Source organism: Callionymus lyra, chromosome 16, assembly GCF_982586985.1.
Source record: "Callionymus lyra chromosome 16, fCalLyr1.hap1.1, whole genome shotgun sequence".
In the NCBI taxonomy this organism is placed as follows: domain Eukaryota; kingdom Metazoa; phylum Chordata; class Actinopteri; order Syngnathiformes; family Callionymidae; genus Callionymus; species Callionymus lyra.
The window spans coordinates 20,038,668-20,062,590 of NC_141833.1; the positions used below are offsets into that span (position 1 = coordinate 20,038,668).

Below are 23,923 nucleotides of genomic sequence, written 5' to 3' on the forward strand. Positions count from 1 at the left end.
AAAAGGTGTTTTATTTGACAAATACATGTCTTTAGTGCAACAAAAACTGTTTCCTTCAACTGAGAAAAATCTCTAAAACCAGGAAAATAATGTCAACACGATCTGTATCCTATAATCCATGCATTTGTTTCTACTCGTTTAGACTATTATAACAGTTTATTTTGGTGTCTTAACAAGAAGGATCTGTCTCGTCTGCAGTTCATACAAAACTCTGAGCCGCTCTAGTAGAAGAACTCACATTTCCTCCGATCCTTAAAACTCTTCACTGGCTTCCAGTTTCTTTCAGGATCAACTTTAAAATTCTGGTTCTTACTTTCAGAGCTATTCATGGTCAGACCTTCCATCAGTGATCTGATCCAGACTTACACCCCAGCTCGGGCTCTGAGGTCTGTGGATCAGAATCTACTGATGGTTCCTGAACACGGTTCTGGTCCAGAGGAGAGAAATCCTTCCAGACTGTTGCTCCTAAGCTTTGGAACCATCTTAACACCTCACATCTTAACGTTCAATCATACGCACCAATTGAGTGCACTACATTTTCACACCCTGCTCAGTGTGAACGCACCTGTGTACTCACAATATTACGTGTACTTGCAAATGTGGGCTATTTGGAACTCACCATCAGACCCATACTTCCTGTTTGGTAAATATACATTTAGTTTGGCTGCAAGACAACCTTGATCGGAATAAACATTCTGACACGTAGAAGATTGTCGAGGCTTTAAATTTAAACATAAATAAACCAAAAAGAAAATGTTACATTTTGACCTCTGGTTTAAATATAGTTTCTATTACATTTGAAGTGACTTTTTTCTTGCGGGCAATACTTTTTTTTAAGGTACCGAAACATGAACTAAGGTGTGAGAAAGGTTTGCAGAAGTGAGAAGAGTGTGGCTAAGAGATTTTTTTTTAAAGTTGATTTTACCTTTCCAAAATCCCGCACGTCGAAGAGATCAAAGGCTTCGAATAAGTCACTTTTTTTAATCCCAAACACATTGTGGCAGGACATCAGGAAGGTCCGGATGTTCTTCAAACACAGGAACTGCAACAAGAGAAACAAGTTATATTCAAAACTATTAAGTCACTTAAAGGCAACACCAATAAATCACATTGGTTGGTAGTGTATTGATATTCGACAGAACTATATATATATATATATTTTTTTTTTGGCTTTCCAAGGCTATGTAATGGTTAAATTTTCAAGTTACAATTAACATTCAAATATTCATGGTGTTCATTTTTGTGTGGCCAGTAAACTTCTGTACAGCAGTTGTTACATCCTCCGCTGCTAAAGGAACAATGAAACCGAGCGAGATGACAGGTGATGACTGAGGACGAGAGGATACAGTGACTCCACCTGCTTTTAAAGCTGACGTTTGGACATATTTTGGTTTGAAAACAAATGAAAGCAGTTACAACTGAGGACGAGAGGATACAGTGACTCCACCTGCTTTTAAAGCTGATGTTTGGACATATTTTGGTTTGAAAACAAATGAAAGCGGTTACGACTGAGGACGAGAGGATACAGTGAGTCCAGCAGCTTTTAAAGCTGATGTTTGGACATATTTTGGTTTGAAAACAAATGAAAGCGGTTACGACTGAGGACGAGAGGATACAGTGAGTCCAGCAGCTTTTAAAGCTGATGTTTGGACATATTTTGGTTTGAAAACAAATGAAAGCGGTTACGACTGAGGACGAGAGGATACAGTGACTCCACCTGCTTTTAAAGCTGACGTTTGGACATATTTTGGTTTGAAAACAAATGAAAGCAGTTACAACTGAGGACGAGAGGATACAGTGAGTCCACCTGCTTTTAAAGCTGATGTTTGGACATATTTTGGTTTGAAAACAAATGAAAGCAGTTACAACTGAGGACGAGAGGATACAGGGAGTCCAGCAGCTTTTAAAGCTGATGTTTGGACATATTTTGGTTTGAAAACAAATGAAAGCGGTTACGACTGAGGACGAGAGGATACAGTGAGTCCAGCAGCTTTTAAAGCTGACGTTTGGACATATTTTGGTTTGAAAACAAATGAAAGCAGTTACAACTGAGGACGAGAGGATACAGTGAGTCCAGCAGCTTTTAAAGCTGATGTTTGGACGTATTTTGGTTTGAAAACAAATGAAAGCGGTTACAACTGAGGACGAGAGGATACAGTGAGTCCAGCAGCTTTTAAAGCTGATGTTTGGACATATTTTGGTTTGAAAACAAATGAAAGCGGTTATGACTTCGTCAAGAGTCATGTGGTCTGTAAATTCTGAACACCCGAGTCAAGTACTTGACAACACCACACATATATCCTTGATACTACACTATCACAATCTATCTCAATATGTTGCCCCTGTATAGTGATACGTATCGTATAAACATATTCTTACCGATACACACCTCTACTCTACAGCACCACAAACCAATTCCTATTGAAAGAGCCTGAGAAACCTGGGTGTTGTATTTGATAAAGACATGTCTCTAGTTCAACACTGCAGAAAACTGACCAGAAACAGTTTCCTTCAACTGAGAAAAATCTCTTAACTTAGAAAAATGATGTCACAACATGATCTGGATCTTGTAACCCATGCGTTTGTTTCTTCTCGTTTAGACTATTGTAACAGTTTATTTTGTGTCTAAACAAGAAGGATCGTCTCGTCTGCAGTTGATACTAAACTCTGCAGCCAGAATTTTGAGCCGCTCTAGTAGAAGAACTCACATTTCTCCGATCCTTAAAACTCTTCACTGGCTGCCAGTTTCTTTCAGGATCAACTTTAAAATTCTGGTTCTTACTTTCAGATCTATTCATGGTCAGACCTTCCATCAGTGATCTGATCCAGACTTACACCCCAGCTCGGGCTCTGAGGTCTGTGGATCAGAATCTACTGATGGTTCCTGAACTTCCGGACCAGAGGAGAGAAATCCTTCCAGACTGTTGCTCCTAAGCTTTGGAACCATCTCTGTGTTTGATGATCTACTGACTCCTTCAAGAAACATCTGAAGACACTTTTATGTGTGATTTTCCCTGATTTTCTTGGACTCCTGTGTTTGTCTTATGTGTCTTGATCTTTTAAAGTATATATTTTAACTGTATTGTTTTTCATTGTTAAAGCAGTTTGTGACCCAGTTCTGCAAAGGTCTTTACAAATAACTATTACTAACTTACTATTAAGATGAGTGTGTCTTTGTTAAAGGAACAGTCAAGTATGTTAAGAAGTGATTTTAAGTGAATCAAGCTCATCATTATGTTCTTTATCGTATTAGTTACTAACCGATGACTAATAGCTTAAGGATGATAGAGAAGAAACTCTTTCTTTATCATCATTTCATATTATAACCACTCAAACACCAACTGAAATCACTACTAAAAATGTTATTTACACTCAATTATATCTTCAGTTTTGAACACATTTGTTTGATTTTTTTGTCGTTACATACAATACGCATTCATTAGTTTAAACTTCTACACGGATGATACATTTCAGGTCATCTATGGAGGATGAAACTCATCTGACTCTGTGTTTGTGGTGTAGACAGCAAAGTCACACATCCGACGGTGGTAACATCCGTCTTGTTCACCGAACAGCAAAGAAACTATAATGAAATAAAACTGAATTCCTAAGAAGTTGGTAGTATTTTATTATAGTTGGTGATATTCTATAATGTTTTTTCTTATTTTGTGTGTTCATACTATTTCTTGTGACTTGTATTATTTACATTATTTAATTGTATTTACTATTATTATATTGATTTCAACATGTTTATTGATTTGTAAGACAGTTTCAAGACCATATGTTTATGAATTTATATATAAGTTGAGTGTTGAATGTGACCAAACTTCTCATTTGCTAACAATAAATACAACAAAACTAGTCAATAAAGAACCTTCCTAACTCTTAACAACAAGTATTTTAATTCCTGAATATTCGGTATAGATTTGGCTATTTATTAACAATTGTTTGAGGAATATACTTAAAAATGCGATGTATTCTATTTTTTATTAATTAATGATTATTTATTTATATGCAATTGTAAGGTAATGTCTCTTTTAATTTTAATTTCTTGTATTTTACTGAATTTATCTCTTTTTATTCCAATCATACAATTTGATTTTTGGATTCACAACAAATTCCAGTGTCAAAAAAAGTTTTCTGATTCTGAAATGTGGAAGATAATATCTATTTAGAACAGCTTCCAAATTCCCTATTTCATCTCCACATATCTATATTTTTATCTTAAATAATTATACATTGTAAAATAACAACATACTTTTTCGAATAACTAAAATAAAGAACCTTTTTTTAAAAAAATAATATGGTAAATCAAACAAATATAAATTTAAATATACACACTTGTCGAAGTTTTACGCCTATTTTTAATACTTTCCATCAATAGCTCAGGAGCTAGTTAGCATGCAACACAGCTAGCAATTGCCATAGCTTTGAGTTAGCGACAATGCTACGACTTAGCAATACAACTTAAACACTTTATTATTGACTAAGAATTAATAATATGTTTATATATGATGTAAAATATCTGTATCTTTATCAATAGACTGCACTGTAAGTCCAAATATATTTCTTAGTAGGTCCATATTTCCACTTGATGGACTAGCATTAGCCATGAGCTAATGGGGGCACTTAGTGTGTTCGTCACAGTCCAGTGCGTCCATTTCTTTTACTCCTTTCTCGGTGAGTTCAAAGGTCAGCAGAGCCAAACAAAAGCAGTCTTTTAAAATCTGTTTTTTTTCCGTTAACTTCTTGTCTCGTCCCTCGGCTGCGACGATCTGACCTATAGCCTCAGGACGCGACTGACTAAAATCATTTATTACAAAGACACGTGTGTCAATATTTATTCACAACAATAATAATCTCTGTTTCTCGTCTTGAAAATATAAAAATGAACATTAATCTACTTTTATCTGAGACCACATCAGGTTGATACTGTTAAATAACCATTAAATAACTTGTATTTAAAAAAATATAAATTAGTTATAATATATATTACAAACATACGCAATAATGTGTAACTAAAAAAGTACAACCAGAGAGTTATACTATATTTCTCTAAACATAAATACATTCATTAAACTATTTAAATATAAGGTGCAATGTTAACAATATACAACCGTTTAAAGACTTTGTAGTAAATACTGTGATAAATCTATAATAATAATAACAATGTTAGACACTTTTATTATTATAAGTTTTATATATAATATTAATTTATGAAAGTTAGGGACTACTTGATATATATTTTTTAATCATAATGAAGTCTCACACAAGAGCTAACATTTTTTTTGTATCAATCTAAGTCACAGCCCGAAAAAAATCTGTAAACTGTCCGTAACAAAATCTACAATAGTTATTACTCTAATTACTATTATTATTTTTGTTTTATTTTGGAGTCACAAAATGAACATAAATCTAGTTTTAGCCAATCATGTGACGGGCGGACTTCTTCTTTTTTTTAAGCAGCATAATACTTGACGCTTTAATGTAAGGTTATGATAAACAATATTGATCAAAAACAAGACAATCGCAACATAAAAAACAATAAAAAACGACGAATGTGTTGCACTATCTTGAAGGCTTGGTTCTGTATTTGCTTTTTTTTTTTAAAAAACAAGTCACCAGTCCACGGGTGAGAGCGACACTAACTATGATGGGCGGATGAAAGTGGGGATTTTTATCAGGGCCAGCAGGAAGAATTATGGATAAAGAGGGGTCAAGGGTCGGACCGGTTGTTTGGGCTGGAGATAAGAAACTGAGTGGTAGTAGTCCTAGTAGGAGCTGCCGACTAGATAGGTTAGGTCAGGTTAGGTAGAACTTTATTGGTCCCTCAGGTTAGATGATACATTTGTAATGTTGTTTTCGCACTTTAAAGTGAACTTGATAGTTGATATGTTGCACTATAAAAGTGAATCAAATGTTATCCGTAAATTGACTCATAATAGTTTGTTTTATTATAAGAAAAGGGTAAAATTTTAACATTTATGGATTGAACTCGTTTATTCATAACAATAAGTTAGTCTCAGTAAAAAAAAAAGAAAGGTACCTGGGACATCTGCGGCCTCAGGTTGATCTGCTTCAGGTCGATGGTCTGAGGTCTCAGGTTGTTGAGCAGCTGACAGAGAAGAACTCCGTCCCGCAGCGTCTGCGCCAGATCGAACACCTGCGCACTTTCCGCAGTGACGCGATGGTTCGGCGGCAGAACTTTGCAGCTGATCAGCCACATGGCGCATTGTCTCCAGTACTCCATGTCTCTCCGAAGTTTGTTTTTGTTTAAGTCCACGATGGAGGGAAGAAACGCGAGGCGAGTCCTCTGCGCGACATGACAGATGCGCTCTTATGCGCACTGGAGGCAGAGATGGCGCAGATTATGACCCGCTCTCTTCACTTCCTCCTCCTCCTCCTCCTCCTCCTGACTCACACTTTTCAAAGTGGGTTTAGGGGGATTTTTAAGCTCTGGGTAAGAGTTAACTTCATGTTTTTCGTTATTCAAGTCAAGATAAAAATAATAATATTAAAATAATAAAACATGTTTTAAAGGGCATCTAATGTTAAACTTCAACTTTCCTGACTCACATGTAGTGAATGTTCTTTCTTCTCCAATTCAATTCAATTCAATTTTATTTAAAGTGTCTTATCAAAACAAAGTTATCTCAATACAGTTGAAATAAGACTATAGTTGATTAAGGAAAAATAGATCCCAGCAATTCAACAAAGAGCAAGAAGCGAAACACTGTACAGTGAGCTATGGCGAGGAAAAGCTTTCTTTTAGAAGGCAGAAACCTCGAGCGGAACCAGACTCATTGTTGACGGCCTCCCGCTTTGACCGGCTGGGGGGAAGGATGGGGGGGGGTAGACAGATGGATAAGGAGAGGAGTGAGGGAAATTATAGTGAGAAAAAAAGAGGAGAGTGTAGGAGAGTCCATGGAGGTGCTGGAGAGAACTCGGGATCTGATGACGTGGTGAAGATCCTGGATCAGCAGCAGCTCTGGAGGTCCTGGGGCTCCGGGAGAGAAATAAAAAGGTGTGGGTTCCAAGATGCAGTAAGTTCCTCATCATGACCATGTTTTTAACTTAATACTTTATAAAGTTGCTCTGAAATCTGGGCAAACGAGAGGTTACGAGAGTCCATTATGACGTAATGATGGCTTCACTTCTCCTCCTCCAGCCTGCTGTGATCACGCCACCGCTTTGTTTATGCAACGAGTCCCTTGGAGGTGGAGACTTCCGGGATTCATGACACGTGGTGACAAACCTCCATGCTTGACCAATCACAGCAGAGAGGGGTGGCGTTACAGAGTAAAAGAATGGAGATTATAATACAGTTAATTAAAACTAAATAACGCACAAAACAAACAATAAATAGTTTCATTTTATTAATTGTTAAACACAAACTATTTCAAGTAATATGAAGCTGATCAAATACAGTATTAAAATATTTTTTAATGTAAGGTAAGGTAAGGTAGAACTTTATTGATGAAATTGTTTTTTTCCAATAGCCACAGCAATACAGCAATTTTTCATAAAAAATAAATCAAAATAAAATAAGAAAAAGAACAAGAACAAAGAGAAATAAAGAGAAAGAAAAAGATGATACAATCTAAGTCTAAAGATAAAGATAAAGAACATAGATCAAAGAAAAATAACAAAGACAAAGGATACAAAGACTAACATAGAACAGAAGTAAATATATTTAACAGTTTTTCACTCTTTTTAGATTAAATTAGATTACATTAGATAAACTTTAATTATCTGTCTGGAGATCTCCTTCGGCAAGACACAGCAGACAATAGTTTCATAAAACAAGAACAAAGCGCAAATAGAAGAACAAAGTCCAAGGGATGACAAAGTGCAAATATAAAGAACATAGATCAAAGGAAATAACACAGAGGATAAACAATGTATTGGTAGTTTTTTCGGTAATCATTTGCTAATTATTTAATTAAAGTGCTTAAGATCGATGCTCAACTGAAATTAACTAAAGGTAAGATGCTAACATAAACCCCTCGCAGTTGCCATGGAAACAAAAGAGATTGGCGGATTGGAAAATTGAATTGAGTTGAGATTCTGTTTCTTAAAATACAAACACAGATCCACGACGTTATCAGTGGTTTGGTGGATGTATGGCAGGATCTCATAATCTCTCTTTCATCTTACATTCCATGTGGATTAAGGATGTTTGGAATGTGTGTGTTTGTGGGAAAACTCTTGAAATCTGCAAATGAGACAAACGTCTGCGTGTCATTAAGCATCATTAAGTCCTTCCAGTAAACACAGGAAGGAAGCCGCGGGGCTGCCTCGTGTGATGTCTATGTGCAGGTTTGTGGACGAATCATGAAGACGTGCTAAAATGACTCATGCAGTGAGTCGACTTCTAGCCAACAAAACTAAATAAAGTTGTGAAGGATTTTTTTTTACTATCAAATATTCTACCTGAGTTCAAATCGCTTTTTCTCTGTTTGTTTTTAAATATACATTTCTGTTCATTGGTTAGTTCTTGATTCATTTCACAAATATTAGTTAACCCTTGTGTTATCACAGGGTCAGTGTGACCCGAAGGCCTGAAAACAAATGTGTTTCTGGTTAACAACCTCTACCACTGTTTATGTATTCATGGAAGCCAGGAAGGTCGTTCACCTTGACCCAGAAATAACACAAGGGTTAACACAAACACATTTGTTTTCAGGCCTTTGGGGGTTGTTATCTTTGATGATAGAAAGACAAAAATGAATGTAGGTAATAGTTGCAGTTATTATTATCATCATAGATCAAGTGTTTCTGTTTCGAGATAAGTTGGATTTAGTAGTTTTTTCACAAAATTTACTACCACTAGCAAATTCTGCATCAAGTTGTTGGATAAATAATGACTTTGAAGATCTTTATTTGCGAGAAAAATGCCTGTGAAACTGCAAAACCTCAACATAATCGTCTCCTAAAACGACAGTATCAGCATATATTGGAACTAATCTTATTTTTGATGCACTTTATTCTACTATTTGATTCATTTATTGAGTTGGTTGACAAGGTTTGGCCCCTGGAGCTCGACTTTCTGAGCATGAAAATGAGCATCAGTAAAAACTTGTGGTGGATTTTGGTCACATCTTGCCAAAGTGTTGTGAATTTTCAACTGAAAGTGAAATCGGAAAGTTTAAGTCTTTGAACTGTTATATATTATTCATGTTGTCACGCAAAAAAATATATATTTCAATGTTAAAAAATGTTTAAAATCATCAATGCCAGGTTATTTAAACAAACTAAATAATATATAAATAACTCTCCTCAAGTATTAATAAATACAGTATTTATTGTAAAAACTATTTTTTTAATCATATATTTTTGTATAATCACTTTTTGTGTTTACTTCCGTATAAAATTATCTATTCAGAATGTTTAAAAAATATATATATATATTTATTTGATACATCTATATTTATTATATTTTCTTAGATTGATTAAATCAATATAGCGGTTAGAATTATAATTAATAATATTATTAAAGTAAAAATAGAACGCGGAACGCGCACGAAACCGGAAATAGAATCACAGGTCTTGGAAAAAAAAACACACCAGACTCGCGTCAAAACATAAACAGAGACAAACATCATCGCTGCAGGCTTTAGCTCCACGTCTGACATCCACACGGTTCCCCTCATGTCGTGTGTTTCCCCGTAAGAGACGCACCAGCGGCGGCTTTCCGTGCTGAGCAGCGACCAGACGCAGAAGATCTCCGCCGTGAAGATTAAACTAAAGTGCGCCTCGACGGGCCTTTAAAGGTAACACTAGCTTAGCCGCGTTAGCATTTAGCTTCCGCGCTAGCTTCGCATTCGGTCAACTCGTGTCAGGTTCCAGACCATTTCTGTCCGTGTTTGCGCGTCTATTGTCTTTTAAAACGACAGTTAGCTTCGACTAGAACTTATAAACATCTCCAGCAAGTCTGGACAATTCATGTCGCAGGATAAAGCGCAGTATTAAACTCAGAAGTAAGGTATTAGCATGGCCTCTCAGGTAGCTAGCATCTGGCTTGTGTTGTTTTTTTATTTTGCACTTCTAAAAAAACGTGTTTAAAACTATCATAATAGTTAAAATGACCCAGTAGGTCACTGACACTGTTGCTGTGTATGGTTATTTAAGGTTGTCAACACACAAATATTATGTAAAGTCCTTATTTGTTCAGGCTTTTGCTTGATTTTCTGGAACTCCTGTTGTGTTATCAGTTTTATCTTGACCTTTAAAGTATATACTTTATTGAATATTGTTTTGATTGTTTAAGCGCTTTGTGACCCTGGTCTGGAAAAGCGCTATACAAATAAAAATGACTCACTTACTTACTTACTTACTAAAGGCATGTGTTTTGTTTAATATAAATGTATCTTTCTGCAGGCGTGACTACACACTGGACACCTGCAGGACACTTGCAGAGACACTGGACACATAATGGCTGAAGCGGACGGTAGTTCAGCAGCTGTCAACGGTGAGCTTGTTTCACGACAACCTCTGCCGACGTTTACTTTAAAATATTGTTTTTCCAGGAGGCTCCGAAGAGAGAGACCCCGGAGAGGAGCCGCGGAAAGACGAAGATGCTTCCGGAAGCAAAGACGGAGAGAAACGTTCTTCTGGAGAAGGTCGGAGCGAATTGTTATCCCTTTTGACTTTACTGTCGCTGATGAGATTAGCAGATTAATAACACGGATTATGATGTAATGATTGTTGAAAATGAAGTTAGCGTTATGGCTATTAACCATTTATTGGCACATGTTTACTGCGTTTATTTTTGCTTCACGTCTGTAGTTGTTTACAAATGTATATTGTTTTTATCAGAATTTCTTTATTATTAAAATGCAAAAACAAGATAAAATTCAATTAAGCTTTTTTACTCAGCTGGCAACACAGTAAAATGAGATGTACACTTTTTTTATATATATATATACAGTATATATATTTACTCGATTAAAAGGCATAATAAAATGTAAACTATAAAACAAGTATTGAAATCACAATAGTACGATTTTTGGAAGTAAAATTGGCCTTTATTTTTTTTATTTTGGTTGTCATGGCAACACACAAAGTGGATGGATAGTACAGAAGTTTAATAAGAACAAGAACTAAGTGCAATTAAAAAGAACAAAGGCAAAGATAGATCGACTTTATTAATCCCTCTGGAGGTCTCTTTCAGGAAATTGGTTTTTCCAGCACACAAATTATTTTTATTTTTTTACTGCAACTTTTGTCACGGTTAGAGCGCAATTTAAAATAGAGATAATAATAATAATAATAATAATAATCTCTATTTATATAGCACCTTTCTAGACCATTATGTACTTTGATCGAGATTTCTTTTTTTCTTTTTTACTATAACATGAAGATTTTTGGTAATGTTATTCAAGTTTAGTTTTAATGTATGTTGCTGCAGTTTTTTAAGTGGCGTTTACATTTCTACTGTAAGGTCGGTTATAATTAGAAGGTGATAAGTTATATATACATTACTTTACATATTAGTAAAGATCGATATCCTGGAAGTATACGTTTTGGTGTTGAATTGAAGTTAAAGTCTAATCTATGCTGATGAATAAAATGATTTAAAATGTTCCAGTTTTAAAGTTGAGCTCGTCGCCACAGACTTGAACGAAACGTCGTCCAATCGTTTTGCTGCATGTTTCAGCAGCTCCTAAAGAAGCAGAAGCATCAGCAGACGGATTGGTTCCAGAATCCGAAGCGGAGGTCGGTCCAAATGGCGACGCGGAGGAGGAAGAGGAGGAAGAAGACACGGACAGTATGGACGGCAGCGGCCTCTTCTCCCTGAACGAGGAGGGCGACCGAGAGGGCGGAGAAGGAAGACGAGAGCGTCAGACGAGACAAGACAGCGGTAGTCCGGCCAGAAAGCGGAACCGACCCTGGAGCACCGACAACCGCTCCTCCAGCTCGGACGACGACGACGACGATGACGACGACGAGCACAAAGACGGAGAGGACAATGACGACGAGGCCATGGAGGCGTGGCTGGGAGCCGAGCTCCGGGAGCTGCGAGGACCCACCTGGCGAGCCATACCCTCGTTGCGCTCCAGGGAGATCGGCAGGGACTCGCATCAGTTTGTGCGGCGAGTGTGCGGAGCCCGCGGACTGGTCCAGAGGCTGGAGCTGCAGGGTCGGCTGGAGAGACACTCGGGCTGCGTCAACACTTTGCACTTCAACCCGTCCGGCACGCGGCTGGCGTCGGGCAGCGACGACCTGCGGGTGGTGATCTGGGACTGGGCCATTCGACGCGCAGAGCTGGAGTTTGACAGTGGCCACAAGAGCAACGTCTTTCAGGTGAGAGAACCTTTTCTTTTTCATTCGACTATGTAAGGGTGTCTATACGATGCGTGTCACAGTTTCCGAAATATATCGTGATACTGTAGTAACAAGGATATATGTGTACTATTATCGAGTACTTGACTCTGGTGTTGCAGAATTTACAGACCACATGACTCTTGATGAAGTCGTAACTGTTTTCATTTGTTTTCAAACCAAAATATGTCCAAACATCAGCTTTAAAAGCTGCTGGACTCACTGTATCCTCTCGTCCTCAGTCGTAACTGTTTTCATTTATTTTCAAACCAAAATATGTCCAAACATCAGCTTTAAAAGCTGCTGGACTCACTGTATCCTCTTGTCCTCAGTCGTAACTGCTTTCATTTGTTTTCAAACCAAAATATGTCTAAACATCAGCTTTAAAAGCTGCTGGACTCACTGTATCCTCTCGTCCTCAGTCGTAACTGCTTTCATTTGTTTTCAAACCAAAATATGTCAAAACATCAGCTTTAAAAGCTGCTGGACTCACTGTATCCTCTAGTCCTCAGTCGTAACTGCTTTCATTTGTTTTCAAACCAAAATATGTCAAAACATCAGCTTTAAAAGCTGCTGGACTCACTGTATCCTCTTGTCCTCAGTCGTAACTGCTTTCATTTGTTTTCAAACCAAAATATGTCCAAACATCAGCTTTAAAAGCTGCCGGAGTCACTGTATCCTCTCGTCCTCAGTCGTAACTACTTTCATTTGTTTTCAAACCAAAATATGTCCAAACATCAGCTTTAAAAGCTGCTGGACTCACTGTATCCTCTCGTCCTCAGTCATCGCTGGGGAGGATGTAATGGCTACTGCCATCTAGTGGCCGGAAGATTTAATTCAACACAAAAGGGAACAAACGCAGTGAATATTTGCATGTTTATTGTTAATTACAGAAAATAAATATTTTATTGTACACTTCATTAAATAAAATAACTAGGATAAAGATAAAGAAAGCCAAAGAATACATAAAAAAACAATACAGTGCTGTTGAATATTGATACATTATATGATTTTTTTTTTTTTTAATATTTTTGGAACAATACTTTCTCACAACCCTACAAATATGTCACGGGTCAAAATCCTTGTGATATTTAGTAATGGTTTGATGACGCTTCATGGAACTATCATTGTCTTCCACTAGATGGCGTCTCTGCACTATTTTCCTTTGTTCAGAACAATGAAACATCATTTTTAAACTGATGTCGCCACCTTAAATATGGATTTCCTCTTCCAAGAAGCTGAAATCAAACGTGTTTTTCTTCTCTCAGGCAAAGTTCCTGCCCCACAGCGGCGACGCCACCTTAGCCATGTGCGCCAGAGACGGGCAGATCCGAGTGGCCGAGCTCTCGGCGACCCAGCGCTGCAAGAACACCAAGCGCGTCGCGCAGCACAAAGGAGCCGCTCACAAGGTGGACCTCGTCGATGAACCGTCTACGTACCTCAACAAGTGTCTTGAGTTCCTGTTTCTGCTTCCCCCTCTCAGCTGGCCCTGGAGCCCGACTCCCCGTGTTCCTTCCTGTCGGCCGGAGAGGACGCCGTGGTTTTTGGGATCGACCTGCGCCAGGACCGACCCGCCAAGTTGGTGACATCATGTTTATCTGAATGAAATGGGTTTGATTCTGATTTAAAGAATTTTATTTACATTAACATTCATGCATTTCCCGGGCGGGTAAATTGATTATATTTTAATATAATATAATTAATTAACATAAGGTATCATCTTCACTTTTAAATTTAAAATTATTTATAAATAATTTTTCGTTTTCTTTTCCTTTTTTTTCCCATAAAAAGTTTACAATAACTTCTCAATTTGTTAGTTGTTTTTTTTATTATTATTTTCTTAACATTTTGTTAATTTCTGTGTAATTCCAGCAGTTAAATCTGTTTTTTTAAGTTCAGATTTGTGTCCAACATGTAATTCATATTATATTATACATCTTTATTTCTTTCTTTCTGATTTAAAGAATTTTATTTACATTAACATTCATGCATTTGGATTCTCGGGCGGTTAAATTCATTTTATTTTAATATGATTTAATATAAGGTATCCTCTGCACTTTTTTATTTTTAACCTATAAATTATTTAGTATTTTTTTCCTTAAAAAAAACAAAAAAACGTTAACAATAATTTTTCCATTTTCTTTTTTTTTTTTTTTTCATTATTTTCTTAACATTTTTGTTCATTTCTGTGTAATTCCAGCAGTTAAATCTGTTTTTTAAAGTAGATCTGTGTCCAACACAACATACTGTATTATTCATATTATATTGTACATCTTTTTTTCTTTCTTTCTGACTTAAAGAATTTCATTGACATTAACATTCATGCATTTGGATTCCCGGGCGGTTAAATTGATTATATTTTAATATAATATCATTTTAATATAAGGTATTATCTGCACATTTTTTTATTTTAAATTTATAAATAATTTTTCATATTCCATCTTTATATATATATATATATATATATATATATATATAAAAAAACGTTTACAATAACTTTAATAACTTGACATAACATGTTCATAAAAATGTTTTTTTTTAATTATTATTTTCTTAACATTTAGTTCATTTTTGTGTAATTCCAGCAGTTAAATCTGTTTTTTAAAGCTCAGATTGCTGTCCATTACAACATATTATTGTGTCGAGTAACACGTATGGAAGTTAATCAGTGACATCAGTGTTGAATGGTTTCATTTCACATTTTTTAAATGTTGAAACTTTTATTCAAACAATTAAGAATTAAGGCTGCGCGATATATATCGGAAAAATATCAATATTGCGATATGCATATCAAAAACATGTGATAATTTATAATTTTTTATTGTATATATCAAGCATTTCACTTTAACCAATCAGTGTCACGTTCTGTAAAGTCGTCAGTTTGTACTTCTATGTCTTGTTGTCGTTTACGTCTCCGTCCGTCTGTGAACTGTGCGGCGCAGCTTGCTAGGCTTGGTTACTATGACGATGCGTCTTGGCTCAATATATACACGGAAGTAATACTTACTTCTGATCTAGTCAAACACTAGTGATCCAGTCACTCGTCTCTTTCAACCTCCTTTGTTAAAGCAACATATCGTAAGAACTTTTCATCTCGTCTCAGTTGTTTTCTTATAAGATCGTTAACTTCCAAACAAACCTGTCCGTCTTCACCGTATGCTAACGAGCCAAGTTGTTAGCGTCATTTATAAAGTGTCATGTGTGCGTGTACAAGGAGGTGGATTTATTATTGATTTGCTGATATCACGACTCGCCGGCGGCTCCTCTCTGATGTCGCTCAGTTTCAAGGGAAAACGGTGCAAGTCCCGCGAGACTGAGCGTTACTCCGATCATGTCGGTGCCGAAGCGCTGAAATAAACGAAAAAGGAAATATTGCATCATTTTTCCTCATCTAAACCCACGGATCTCCACTACAGTACTTGTTAGTACAGGCTGTGTGTACACATGACTACATTTTTAATTGAAAGAAAAAAAAAAAACGCATCAATATCGATATCGTAATTCAAGACACCAATATCGAATATCGCACTTATTTCCAATATCGTGCAGCCCTTTAAGGAATTTATTGGTTTTTTAAATTGCACTTAAAAAATGTGTATTTTTAAAGATTAATTCCCCAAAAAATAAACAACTTAATATTTTTTTTAATTATTTTTATACATGGAGTTTGTTATTTTAATTCCAATTATAACGAAATGAAGTATTTTCTTCCTATCTTTCTTGCTTTCTTTCTTTATCTATATCCTACTTTCTTTCTTGATTTCTTTATATCTTTCTTTCTTTCTTTCTTTCTCTAAATCCTACTTGCTTTCTTTCTTTATCTATATCCTACTTTCTTTCTTGCTTTCTTTCTTTCTTTATATCTTTCTTTCTCTATATCCTACTTTCTTTCTTGCTTTCTTTATATCTTTCTTTCTTTCTCTATATCCTACTTTCTTTCTTTATATCTTTCTTTCTCTATATCCTACTTTCTTTCTTGCTTTCTTTATATCTTTCTTTCTTTCTCTATATCCTACTTTCTTTCTTGCTTTCTTTATATCTTTCTTTCTTTCTCTATATCCTACTTTCTTTCTTTATATCTTTCTTTCTCTATATCCTACTTTCTTTCTTGATTTCTTTATATCTTTCTTTCTTTCTTTCTTTCTCTATATCCTACTTGCTTTCTTGCTTTCTTTCTTTATCTATATCCTACTTTCTTTCTTGCTTTCTTTCTTTCTTTATATCTTTCTTTCTCTATATCCTACTTTCTTTCTTGCTTTCTTTATATCTTTCTTTCTTTCTCTATATCCTACTTTCTTTCTTTATATCTTTCTTTCTCTATATCCTACTTTCTTTCTTGCTTTCTTCCTATCTTTCTTTCTTTCTCTATATCCTACTTTCTTTCTTGATTTCTTTATATCTCTCTTTCTTTCTTTCTCTATATCCTACTTTCTTTCTTGATTTCTTTATATCTCTCTTTCTTTCTTTCTTTCTCTATATCCTACTTTCTTTCTTGCTTTCTTTATACCTTGCTTTCTTTATATCTTTTTATCTTTCAATCAAGTCGTCTTTGGGTTTTTTCTTTCTTATTTACAAACAAAACGACAAATTCAACCGTTGAATATAGAAAGTATGAACTTGGATTATTGGATTAAAAAGTATTTTAAAGAATAAGTTGATAGAAAAAAACATTATTTCAGTTTTTAAAAAGTTCAAAGTTTCTACATTTAAAGTAAGGTAAGGTAAGGTAAAACTTTATTTAAAGTGTTAAATAAGCGCTATACAAATAAGAATTACTTACTTACTTAAATTGACTCAGTATGTCCCTGATGTTCAGACACTGGTTGATAAACTCTGAGTTCAGGTTGAAACCAGTTGTTCTGTGTGGTTCCCAGTAAACTAGTCCTGGTGAAGGAGGGAGACAAGAAGGTGGGTCTGTACACCATCTACGTGAACCCCACCAAGACCAACCACTTCGCCGTGGGGGGCCGGGATCAGTACGTCAGGTGAGAGAACTTTAAATCAACATTGTTTATATGTTTTGATGTAACCTGTTGGTTCTTCAGGATCTTCGACACGAGGAAGATCAACGAGAACGACAACAACGGTGTGTTGAAGAAGTTCTGTCCGTCACACCTGGTGTCCAGCGAGTCCAAGACCAACATCACCTGCTTGGTCTACAGTCATGACGGCTCAGGTCAGCTTGTCTTCTTTCTTTATATCTTTCTTTCTTCCTTTCTTTATATATTTCTTTCTGTCTTTATATTCTTCTTTCTTTCTTTATATCTTTCGGTCTTTATATACTTATTTCTTTATATCTTGCTTTATATCTTGCTTTCTTTCTTTCTTTCCTCCTTTCTTACTTCATATCTTTCTTTCTTTATAATTTTTCTTTCTTTCTTACATTTTTTTTCTGTCTGTCTTTTATATTTTTCTGTCTTTCTTTATATCTTTATTTATTCATATCTTTCTTTATATCTTTTCCTTTTAAAATAAACCGAACGGAACTATCTTTCTTCATATCTTCCTTTTCTTTCTTTATAGCTTTCTTTCTTTCTTTCGAGCTTTCTTTCGAGCTTTCTTTCTTTGCATCTTTCTTTCTTTATATCTTTCTATCTTTCTTTGTTCATAACTTTCTTTTTTTCTTTCTGTCTTTCTGTATTATCCTTCTTTCTTTTTTTCTGACCTTCTTTATATATTTCTTTCTTTCGTTCTTTATATATTTCTTTCTTTCGTTCTTTATATCTTTCGTTCTTTATATCTTTCTGTCTTTTTTATATCCTTCTTTCTTTAATCTTTCTTTATATTCTTCTTTCTTACTTCATGTCTTTCTTTATTTCTTTCTTTCTTTCTTTTTTCATATCTTCCTTTTCTTTCTTTCTATCTTTCTTTCCTTCTATATATCTTTCTTCCTTTCTTTCTTTATATTCTTCTTTCTTTGTATCTTTCCTTTTCTTATATCTTTCTTTTTTTCTCTATATTTTTCTTTCCTTCTTTCTTTCTGTCTGTATATATTTCTTTCTTTCCTTTATATCTTTCTTTACATCTTTGTTTCTTTATATATTTGTTTCTTTATATCTTTCTTTATATTCTTCTTTCTTTATATCTTGCTTTCTTTCTTTCTTTTTTATTTCTTTCTTTCCTTCTTTATATCTTTCTTTCTTTCTTTATATCTTTCTTTCTCTATATTCTTCTTTCTTTATATCTTGTCCTTTTAAAATAAACCAAACTGAACTTTCTTTCTTCATATCTTCCTTTTCTTTCTTTATATCTTTCTTTCTTTCTTCATATCTTCCTTTTCTTTCTATCTTTCTATCCATCTTTCTTTCTCTCTCTCTTTCTTGAACAGAATCAATGTTTGGCTCAGGTTAGCGATAACAAAGTTTCTAACACGTCTTCTTGAATCAGAGCTGCTGACCAGTTACAACGACGAGGACATTTATCTCTTCGACTCCGACCACAGCGACGGCGCAAACTACTGCAGGAGATACAAGGGACATCGCAACAACGCAACTGGTGAGTCGGGGACGCAGTCCCCGCTGCCGCCGCCTGGTGTCGCCAAATCCGCATTGAAACACATGATGTAAATGTGTTTTCGACAGTGAAAGGCGTGAACTTCTACGGACCCAGCAGTGAGTTCGTGGTCAGCGGCAGCGACTGCGGACACATCTATCTTTGGGACAAACACTCGGCTCGCATCGTCCAGTTCATGAAGGGCGACTCGGGCGGAGTGGTGAGTGAACGCTGTCACGTTATTATACTTTAGAGAACTTTTTTAATTCCTAGGAGCTTTAACAAGACATCAGAGGTTAAAATAAACACAACAAAGTGTGTTAGTGGTCGCATGTGTTTGTGTTGAAATATTAAGTACTGTATTTTTCGGGCTATAAGACGCACTTCGATTTGTATTAATCTTGCTTTTACTTACTTATCAATACTAGGATGCCACACCAATCTCAATAAGCCTGAAATCTGGTGCACCTTATAGTCCAAAAGATACAGTACGTAGATAAAAAGTGTACTTAGTTCTGCATGTGACATCGTTAGTCGTGTATTTCAGTGAACAATTGACTCACTACAAAAAATACTTAATAGTATTTATTCCCTCATTATTAACCTAAATATTTGAGGTCTCTATAGCAGTGGTCTGAACATGACCCTGTCGATTAAGATTTGAAGGTGATCAGGAATACACTAAAAATACACAGAATGAGACCAAAATCAAGACGAAAGACTTGAGTAACTAAAACAGTCGGGTTACTTTAAGTCACCCGGGTTCTACCACTGGTGTTATTAACTGATCTTAATCTCGCTGGACTCCATGTCAATATCAAAACAATCTTTTTTTTACGACTCCCTATAGATATTCAACGACACTATATGGTTGTTGTAGTTTTTTTTAAACATCTTGTTTATTTGTATGGTTTATATTGAAATTAAAGGGTTTATGAAATGAAATAATTCAATTTCAACTTTTTTTTTCCCCAAAAATTCAATTGCAAATATTCTGAGCATTTGTTAATTTTCATTTTGCATTCAAACTAGTAAATTAACAATGAAACCCTGTGAGATCCCGGAAATTACTGAGGATGAGAGGATACAGTGACTCCAGCAGCTTTTAAAGCTGATGTTTGGACATATTTTGGTTTAAAAACAAATGAAAGCAGTTACGACTGAGGACGAGAGGATACAGTGACTTCAGCAGCTTTTAAAGCTGATGTTTGGACATATTTTGGTTTGAAAACAAATGAAAGCAGTTACGACTGAGGACCAGAGGATACAGTGACTCCAGCAGCTTTTAAAGCTGATGTTTGGACATATTTTGGTTTGAAAACAAATAAAAGCAGTTACGACTGAGGACGAGAGGATACAGTGACTCCAGCAGCTTTTAAAGCTGATGTTTGGACATATTTTGGTTTGAAAACAAATAAAAGCAGTACTGACTGAGGACGAGAGGATACTGTGACTCCAGCAGCTTTTAAAGCTGATGTTTGGACATATTTTGGTTTGAAAACAAATAAAAGCAGTTACGACTGAGGACGAGAGGATACTGTGACTCCAGCAGCTTTTAAAGCTGATGTTTGGACATATTTTGGTTTGAAAACAAATGAAAGCGGTTACGACTGAGGACGAGAGGATACAGTGAGTCCAGCAGCTTTTAAAGCTGACGTTTGGACATATTTTGGTTTGAAAACAAATGAAAGCGGTAACGACTGAGGATGAGAGGATACAGTGACTCCACCTGCTTTTAAAGCTGACGTTTGGACATATTTTGGTTTGAAAACAAATGAAAGCAGTTACGACTTCGTCAAGAGTCATGTGGTCTGTAAATACTCCAACACCAGAGTCAAGTACTGGACAATACTACACATATATACTTGTTACTACAGTATAGTGATACGTATAGATTCGCCGTTAGATGCTAACGAAAACGGTGCAAAAGAGGCTAACGCTTTGACTTTCGATCTAAAAACACCGACATGTGACCTTCACCCTCAGGTCAACTGTCTGGAGCCTCACCCACACCTGCCCGGGCTGGCCACCAGCGGCCTGGACCACGACGTCAAACTGTGGGCCCCCACGGCGGAGAACCCCACCGGTCTCAAGGGCCTCAAAGAGGTAACTTTGACCCCCCTCTGACACACCCACAGACCCCCCCCCCCCCCTCTGACTCTTGAGGTGCGTCACCAGGTGATGAAGAAGAACAAGCGGGAGCGCGACGAGGACAGCGTGCGGCAGGTGGACCAGTACGACACGCAGCTGCTCTGGTTCCTGATGAGACACATGAGGAACCGGCGACCGCAGAGGGTGAGCTCGGCTCGGCTCGGCTCGGCTCGGCTCGGCTCGGCTCGGCTCGGCTCGACCGTCAAGTAAATATCAAAGTGAACAAACGTCTCTCGCTCTGTTGTCCCGACAGACTCGGCGCGAGGGCGTCGCCGTGGACACCGACGAATCCTGGAGCTCGCCCGACTCCTCGGACGAAGAGGAGGGAGGTCCGGACCACGTCCAGTGCATGTCCTCCTGAACACACACACACATGACCACTAGAGGGGGCTCCGACACACACACTATCAATCAATCACCAGCACATACACGTCAAGACGACTTCCTCCCGAATTCACGATTGGATCTCAGACCCGAAAACCGAGGACCACGTCGATACTCGCTGCCCTCTAAGCCCCTCCCCCCCTTTGACCCCCCCAGGGACAGATCTCTGCACTTTGATTCAGGGACGATCAGAGGCACTTGTGCTCCCCCTAGTGGGAGAAGAACGTTTTTGCAGACGATGTCCAGCAGCTGAAGAGAAAAAGAAAGTGATTAAACCTTCAGAAATCATGTGACTAAGACTTTTTGCTTTGAGAGTTTGAAACACGTGCTGAAGCCAAAAATAAATAAATAAATAAAAAGGGGTAGTTGCAATACTCAAAATGGACGATAGGTGGAAGCAAAAACGACTTGTTCAGTATTAAGTGCGTTAGGACTTTATTGATACTAGATATGGATGAAAAAACTCTTAGGATGAAAATACAAAAATGTTTTCATCTTTATTTTTTTTTAATCTAATTTAAAATAAAATAAATAAAAAAGTTGAATCATTTATTGTCTGAACTCTCCTGGCAAATCAGGAAAGTTTTATTCTGGAAATGTTTTTGAACAAAATTAACAAAGAATTAGGGATTCAATTTGGAATATGGAAATGAATCAAACTTCCGTCTTCACAACCCTTTTTATTTCTTAATACTTTTCTCTCCATCTGCTGGAAAAGTTGCTGCGACATTTCGGACGAATATTTTTGCACTGAAAAAAAAAACCTAAAAGTGGGCGACGCCTCCACGCGCTTCCGACGCCTCTTCCTCCTCCTCCTCTTCCTCCTCCTCCTCATCTTCATCATCGCGGTGGCGAGCAGCATGCACAGAAGGAAAAAAACCATAACATCCAGATGAGGAAGAAGAGCGTCATCGGAGGACTCTTATTGGCCGAGTAGGAAGTGGGCGGGGCAGTCCCAGCTTCTCATTTTCTATGAGACCTAGTAGAATTTATATGTAAATATATATTAAATGTGTATAAAAAAAAAACTGAAAAAAAAACAAATTAAATGCTGTCGAATGGTTTGATGAAGAGGTTTATATTCTATATCAGGACAAAGTTCTTACAGAGCAGAAGAGGAATGTTTTGACTTGAGGCACCTTTTATTTCCTCGTTGAATTTGAGTTTCCTCTCCAGAGCCGTGTTCCCCCCCGTTGTTGAGCATTTTTGGCATCTTGTAAACATTGAAGAGTATTTTGGTCTACGAGCATTCGAGCAGTTTGATTTGGAAACGTTTGGTGCAATAAACAGAAATAAATCCTACAACTGCTCGTCCTCCTTTTGTTCCGTCTTAGAGAGAATCGTCTTTTCTCTCGTGAGACGCTTGAGACATTTTTTAAAATTATTTTCAAATTGATTTAATCTACTTTTTTCCGAAAATCACATTTTATTTCACTCATGGTTCTTTTAACATTTCAATAAAGTGTATAAAAGGAAATAATTCCAATTTAAATCTTAGGACGTCCAAACACTCGGCCACTAGATGGCAGCAGTCAATATGTACTTCCGTAGCTAAAGGAAGAATTCATTCCTACGAGATCCTAGCAATGACTGAGGACGAGAGGATACAGTCGACTCCAAACATATCGTAACGCCAGATTCTGAAGAATTATTTTCAAATTGATTTAATCTAATTAAAACGATAAGTAAGCGCATTCTAAGAAAAACGTGAGGGCAGCGAGGAAGTGGAAAAAGCCACCACGTGACATCAAAGCATAGGAAAAAAAAGTAACGATTTTATGTGTGTGTTATAGTCCGAAAAACATGGTCTTTCGAGAAAATATATTCAACAACACTTCACTTTTTTCCGAAAATCACATTTTATTTCACTCATGGTTCTTTTAACATTTCAATAAATCGTGTATAAAAGGAAATAATTCCAATTTAAATCTTAGGACGTCCAAACACTCGGCCACTAGATGGCAGCAGTCAATACGTACTTCCGTAGCGAAAGGAAGAATTCAAACCTACGAGATCCTAGCAATGACTGAGGACGAGAGGATACTGTCGACTCCAAACATATCGTAACGCCAGATTCTGAATAATTATTTTCAAATTGATTTAATCTAATTAAAACAATAAGTAAGCGCATTCTAAGAAAAACGTGAGGGCAGCGAGGAAGTAGAAAAAGCCACCACGGGACATCAAAGCATAGGAAAAAAAAGTAACGATTTTATGCGTGTTATAGTCCGAAAAACATGGTCTTTCGAGAAAATATATTCAACAACACTTCACTTTTTTCCGAAAATCACATTTTATTTCACTCATGGTTCTTTTAACATTTCAATAAATCGTGTATAAAAGGAAATAATTCCAATTTAAATCTTAGGACGTCCAAACACTCGGCCACTAGATGGCAGCAGTCAATACGTACTTCCGTAGCGAAAGGAAGAATTCAAACCTACGAGATCCTAGCAATGACTGAGGACGAGAGGATACTGTCGACTCCAAACATATTGTAACGCCAGATTCTGAAGAATTATTTTCAAATTGATTTAATCTAATTAAAATGATAAGTAAGCGCATTCTAAGA

At 36.5% G+C, this 23,923-nt stretch overlaps 2 protein-coding genes across 4 annotated transcripts in view; one reads left to right on the forward strand and one right to left on the reverse strand.

Annotated features, from left to right (window-relative positions):
• Nucleotides 1-6,333, reverse strand: part of LOC148064102 (guanine nucleotide exchange factor VAV3-like) — a 70,499-nt gene extending 64,166 nt beyond the window's left edge. For both annotated transcript variants that reach the window (XM_087811989.1, XM_087811988.1), the window contains exons 1-2: nucleotides 6,047-6,333; nucleotides 926-1,042 (exon numbers count right to left, since the gene is read on the reverse strand). In XM_087811989.1, coding sequence (XP_087668115.1) covers nucleotides 926-1,042; nucleotides 6,047-6,250 — 321 coding nt within the window. In that variant the 5' untranslated portion in view covers nucleotides 6,251-6,333. The remainder of the gene's footprint in view (nucleotides 1-925; nucleotides 1,043-6,046) is intronic.
• Nucleotides 6,334-9,556: 3,223 nt separating this feature from the next.
• Nucleotides 9,557-22,656, forward strand: dcaf8 (DDB1 and CUL4 associated factor 8). 2 transcript variants are annotated; one of them, XM_087811173.1, is made up of 13 exons: nucleotides 9,557-9,773; nucleotides 10,381-10,471; nucleotides 10,530-10,622; nucleotides 11,660-12,306; nucleotides 13,593-13,733; nucleotides 13,808-13,902; nucleotides 17,199-17,309; nucleotides 17,370-17,500; nucleotides 18,712-18,819; nucleotides 18,906-19,036; nucleotides 20,803-20,922; nucleotides 20,995-21,111; nucleotides 21,221-22,656. In XM_087811173.1, exons 2-13 carry the CDS (start codon nucleotides 10,435-10,437, stop codon nucleotides 21,326-21,328), a joined length of 1,839 nt encoding a protein of 612 aa, XP_087667299.1. In that variant the 5' UTR covers nucleotides 9,557-9,773; nucleotides 10,381-10,434; the 3' UTR covers nucleotides 21,329-22,656. The 2 variants fall into 2 exon arrangements, with proteins under 2 accessions (XP_087667299.1, XP_087667300.1); XM_087811174.1 differs by having other exon boundaries at nucleotides 11,663-12,306.
• Nucleotides 22,657-23,923: the final 1,267 nt, after the last annotated feature.

What these genes read in the sequence shown, in the direction of transcription:
- dcaf8 (XM_087811173.1), top strand. Translation starts at nt 10,435, where the DNA reads ATGGCTGAAGCGGACGGTAGTTCAGCAGCTGTCAACG. An exon ending in GAAACGTTCTTCTGGAGAAG is followed by an intron (nt 10,623 to 11,659) that starts GTCGGAGCGAAT and finishes TGCATGTTTCAG; the next exon opens with CAGCTCCTAAAGAAGCAGAA. An exon ending in GTCTCAAGGGCCTCAAAGAG is followed by an intron (nt 20,923 to 20,994) that starts GTAACTTTGACC and finishes GTGCGTCACCAG; the next exon opens with GTGATGAAGAAGAACAAGCG.